General features: G+C 35.8%; 1 protein-coding gene across 1 annotated transcript; it reads left to right on the plus strand.

Annotated features, from left to right (window-relative positions):
* The first annotated feature begins 511 nt into the window (after nt 1-511).
* Nucleotides 512-1,199, plus strand: LOC133858674 (proline-rich receptor-like protein kinase PERK8). Its single transcript, XM_062294144.1, has one exon. It carries the CDS (start codon nt 639-641, stop codon nt 1,068-1,070), a length of 432 nt encoding a protein of 143 aa, XP_062150128.1. The 5' UTR covers nt 512-638; the 3' UTR covers nt 1,071-1,199.
* The last annotated feature ends 4,655 nt before the right edge of the window (nt 1,200-5,854 follow it).

Genomic DNA, 5,854 nt, shown 5'->3' on the forward strand with positions numbered 1-5,854 from the left:
CCAAGTTAATTAAGAATGAGTTGTACCAATAATGAAAGTCAAATAAAGTAAAATAAATAAATAAATATAAAATATCTATAATTTATGCTAGGAAACTTTAATGTATTATTAAAGGCATTTGATGGGACCAATGATATATATTTCATTTTTGTCACCAAAATAAGGTTAAAAGGCGCCACGTTTTTTCTACACCATTTATTTATATGTCATATCATTATCACATGCATGTGCAATTAATTAATTATTACAATAAGCTCAACTACTGCAACCAATGTTTTCCTTAGTTGTAATTAAGCTAGCTAGCCTTGGGCTCTAAGTTTCAATGTCCATGATTGCATGGACCATGCTGTACAAATGTGGCTTTCCTTGGTCGTCACAAATAGACTTTTGCTTTTCTTTTCTTTTCTTTTCTTTTTTTTTTTTTAAAAAAAAAAATTATTATTATTATTTATCGATCGGCCCTTTTGTTCTTCTTTTCAAATGATGACAGATAGACTAAAAACCTTGTGAAAGGTTAATTAACCCCCACTCCCCCTCCCCCTCACCCTCACCCACTTCTTCTGCGCCATAACTCTTTCTTTCTTTCTTTCTTTCTCTTTTGAGCCTCCAATCACGCACCGTACCCTTCATCGATCGCCATGGCTGCAAAGTTAAACCAAGCTTTGTCCACCCTCTCCTTCGCCTTAATAATATTTCTGAATTTTCCAGGCATGACAAGGCCCGACAACCCCTGCCCATATCCATGTTATCCACCGCCCACCGGCTCCGGCACCGTCACCCCAACAACTCCGATAACCACCACGACACCGCCGTCCCAGACCGTCTCATACCCACCTCCAGCTGGATACAACCCTTCACCGACAGGATATTTCCCATATAACCCTCCACCGTTCGCAGGTACTTTTTCCGCTTCCCCTCCCCCTCCTGACCCCATCTTGCCCTACTTCCCATACTACTACAAAAAACCTCTTCATTCCACCGATTCTTCAGCAACCACTCTTGGAAGATCAACCGCCATGATCGCGACGGCTAATCTTCTTGTTTTTCTTTGTAGTTTCTTCTTCCTGTGAAAATTTGATGTAATCAGTACTCTAAGCTATCGCATGAAATGGCTATGAAGTGAGAGAACTGAGAAGAGCTTAGCTTTTTTAATTTGTTTAGTAAAGTAGAGGAAAGTGGCTTTTCCTTTTTCTTTTTTTTTTTTGGATTAATTAATGTTTTGATTAATATTTTCTAACCACTCGATTACATCACCTGTTTTGGATGAGTGCATAGGAGTACTGGACCACAATGGTAGGCTCGCGGAAGTTTCACGATTCGAATTCAGAGTATTCTTTCTTTCTTTCCTTTTCATTATAAATATTTTTTTTCTAAATAAAATTGACTTGAACAGTTGAACCTAAGTAGTGTTTGGTGTGTAGGAATATTACTTCCGGACAAAAACTATCAATGTTTAGGCTGTTTGGAAAAGTTTAGTCATTCATTTGACAAAATTAGCAAGAATTACAGTACGTACGTTCCCAAGAATATTCTAATTCTTGTGAATTAAACAAAAGCACATGCTCAAACTCTCACATTTGGGTAGGAAATATCTTGGTGATAATTAGTTGAGCGTTATGTTGGCAGTAGTCATTGTTTGGGCGGGCTGCTAGTAGGACGGAAGTAGAGGGGGGCCGGGGTGGGGAGGCCATCCCGTTTGGCAATCCCTTCTTTCCATATTTGAGGAGAAATGTCTTTTTTAAGTGGTAGTAAAAAGTGATTGTTACGGTATAATGTAAATAGAATTTATATGTATATATATATATTATAGTGGTTTTTTTTTTTTTTTTAAAAAAAATTAAAATTAAATAGTAATAAAAAAATTGTCAATGTGATATAAAAAGTTAAAAAATGTTATAATGTTTTGAAATTGATGTATTTTTTGAGAAGTGAAAATTAGAAAAGGCCATGGAGGGAAGGAGGGTTGCCAAATGGTAAAAATTAGACTTAATTCTTATTAAAATTAGACTTAACTCACAATTCATGCTTTGGTTCCTCTTCATAAGGAGCAATGGAGCAGCATAACCAACTTGTGTGCTCCACTCGCCAAGGGGTAAACTCTTTGCGAGCTCGAGTAGTCTTTATAAGAGAAAAAATGACACATCTTCGGTTCCTCATGTAACATTTTCCGAAAATATTTCCCTCCCAAAGGTCGCTTTGTTTTTATTTCTTTTATACAATTAAATACATGTTTTTATTTATTTATTCTCAAGTTCATTAAATTCTTGAATACTATATATATATATATATGAATTAATATTTATGTACATATTAATAAATATATATGAGTCAAGCCAAATTTATACGAGTTTGTAGTGTTTAATAATCAAGTCTAGTTCCGTGTTTGCGAACAACTTGTTTAATAATTAAGCTAAGCTCAAGTTAAGCTTAATCTAGTCAAGTTTGAATATGATTACGAGTAGCTGTATTCGTTTACACCACCGTATGTGTGAGAGAGAGAGAGAGCAAAAAATAGGGATAGAAAAAAAAATATTGAGCTCAAATAACCAAAAAAGTTTAGTTTTCATTGGTTGGAACACTTTTCAATTGTCATCACCCAAATGTTAGTTGAGTGATTCGCTTACACTGAAACATATAAGCGTGCCAGAAGGAAACAACAAAAGGCAAAGGTTTAATTATGATAGACAAAATAAGACTAAAATAAGACATGTGAAAAGCAAATGGGGCCAAATCCTCTGCCTCCACTTAATTCAATTTTTTTTTTTTTTTTTTTTTTTTTTTTTTTTTTTTTTTTTTTCCCTTAAGAAGTAATTACATAGAAATAATTTTAGAAAACAAAATTTGCATTTCACCCAAAAAAATAAAAGTTTATTAAGCTCTTGTATAGAATCATAACAATTAATTTTAAATATCTTGTTTTCTAAAGCATGGGGAGCTAGAGGGCGAATGACCCTCTATTCCATTGAAAAAAGTTTAACGAGGCATAAATTTAATTAGGCCTTATCCACTTTGAAAAGAAAAAAAGTGCCCCACCTAGTGAATTTGAGACAAGTTTGAGGTTCTGCAACTGAGTTAACTCAGAGAGTCGGACTGAGATCTCCTGAGATATCGTTGTCTTTCAGAGAAACCCCTTTTAGGCTTTAAAGATTGAATATTTGAGGTGGGATTTGGTTGTAGAGGAAGTTGGAAGAGAGGTCGAGGAAAATGAGGCCGGAAAGAGAGAACAAAGACGGAGACAAGGGCCTTTTAGGGACCATTGCCTGGAAATCCAAGCCCATGAGCCTTTGATTCTTTGCCTCTAGAAGAATATGGTCTCTCCCTCATATTAATAAAATTTCTTTGTTTGTATGTTAGGCTTCGATCTTATTGCTCATATTATTGATAATTCTTGCGGCTGGATTTGTTGTTCTTGTTGGGTTGGCTTACAAACATAGTAGGTGTTTGTGGCTAACCAAACGGAGAATCTATTGTCTTCTCACACGCCCGAGAAAATTCATTGTGAATTGCATTCTTTGTCGGTCGAGCAATTTCTAAATGTAATCAAACCATTTTCATTACATATCTTATCCAATCTTTTAGGTAATCATATTTGATTGTAATCAAATTTTATTTCATATTATCTCCGTTTACTATACTTGTAGTATCTTCACTTGCCTCAATTCTCTTATAAATAAAAGTGATTTGTAATGTAAATATTATTGCGGAATAAGGTCATAATGTAGCCTTATCAGCCTACTCCCTAGTGGAGGACATAAGTGTCTAACATCGAACCACTCGAAAATCCTTGACTCCATTTTCTCTCTTTCTTCTGCTTTTCTATTTAATTTTCATTTCATTATAAATTTCTTCAACCTGAATATATATATGCACAAGTAAGAAGTCTTTAATCTTACCTTGGACAACCTTTATCAAGACAAATTTCAAAGAAGAACGAGAAACGAGACGGGGAATGGCTACAAATTGAAGATTTCATACCCATCAACTGGACACAAGGATTGGTAATTGTTTGTGAACTTCTCGCACTCAAGCGTATTTTCACCATTTTCCTGAAAGCACCTAAACTAAAGGGCACAAAAATATAATAAAAAAAAAAAAAAAAAAAAAAAAAAAAAAAAAAAAAACCCCAACCTCATACAATTCAAATGTCCCTAGAAAATTGCTCAATAGGATTCAGATTGTCATAGAAAGAAAATAAGAATTGGTTGTCACAAAAAATTAATTTGTTAATTTTGCTACCGACCAAAAACTAACCTGCTACAAGAACATCGATCCCTCTTGTATGACTGCTATTCTAATTAGAAATGGGCCAATCAAATGGAATCTATTAAGCTTTTTTCTCAAGGCAGACCAACCGGTTCTCTTGCAGTGCCTCGTGAACCATCAGATGCTGCAATTGGGGCAGAGAGGATTACTGTTATTTCCTGCTTCTATGAGGATAAAATTGAGTGGGGAAAAAGGGTAGGATGCATAGCTAGTTCTATAACAGAAGATGTGGTAACTGGTTATACAGGGTGGAGATCAGTGTACTGTGTCACCAATCGAGATGCATTAAGAGGGACAACTCCTATTTATCTGATAGGCAGACTACACCAAGTAGGTGTGTACACCACCCTTAGCGGGCGGTTTTGGCCTCCTAATTGCCTCCGCCACCGCTCAATGCAGTTGGCAATTTTCAGGAACCACACCGCCTGCCCAATGAACTAGGAACCACACTGCACCACCACCACCTTAAGTGGTTATTTATGCCCTAACCAACTATCTCTTAGGTATGAGTCTTTTGGGCTTCTTTTCAAGGCCTGTTTTAGACCGTTTTGGGTATGTTTTGGGACTTTTTTAGGAGTAATGTTACATGTTACTCCTATGTCTCCCTTGTGTTTTTCCAAAACAAATGTGACTTTTAAAATCACCATTAAATTTGTTATAAACCACTATTAAATTTTAAAAGTCACATAATTTTTGGAAAACATAGGGTGACATTTAGAACTACTCATTTTTTAGTGTTTTGGGCGTTTGTGAAAATGGGTTTGTTTTTTTTGTGTGTGCGCGCGTGCATATATATATATATATATATATACATGGTTAATTACCACCTGTGCCTACCCTACTACTGCTAATCGACCATGATGGGCAGTTAGTTGAAAAAGCCAACTGCCCGCTCATGCAATAACACGGTTAGCGGTGGAGCACCCGCATGAATAGTCATAACACCAAGTGCTTTGATGGGTATTGAGTTTGTTTACACGTCACAATAGAGAGATACTGAATTTGGATGAAGGTGTTTGCAGTGAGACACTATAACAGAAACGAAGAAAACGTTGCGAGGACACATCTCTAATAGGCAGGGGCAGACTTATTCAGGGGCCAGGACCCTCCCAACCCCAGATTTTTCCCAAAATAAATAAATAAATAAAAAATTAAAATTAAAATTTTACCCCTAATTTTTATTTTTTTTTAGTTTTGCCCCTCCTAATTTTTTTTTTCAATTTGGTCCCCTCCAATTTGTCAATGCTGAGTCCGCCACTGCTAATAGGTAGCTGGGACTTCATTTAGAAATGAAGAATCTCTCTTTAGAAATAGAAGAGCGGGTGGGGGGATCCCAATTTTTCACACCAGCTGATGTGATAGGTTTTAAGAGTGGGTAATACATTTTTCTTTAAGTGACTGATATGAAAAACCATTTAAAAACTGCCACATCATCTGGAATGGAACTGATGCGAAAATCTAGTGTGGAAAACAGCATTACTCAACAGGGAATGGGCAATTCTAAAGTTGATTTAGAGCCAAGCTGCAGGGTAACCAAGTTTGTATAAAAAAATATAGAACCATATTTTTTCTAGGTAAAGATGCTTTGATT

The sequence above is a fragment of the Alnus glutinosa genome, chromosome 1, assembly GCF_958979055.1.
Source record: "Alnus glutinosa chromosome 1, dhAlnGlut1.1, whole genome shotgun sequence".
In the NCBI taxonomy this organism is placed as follows: Eukaryota; Viridiplantae; Streptophyta; class Magnoliopsida; order Fagales; family Betulaceae; genus Alnus; species Alnus glutinosa.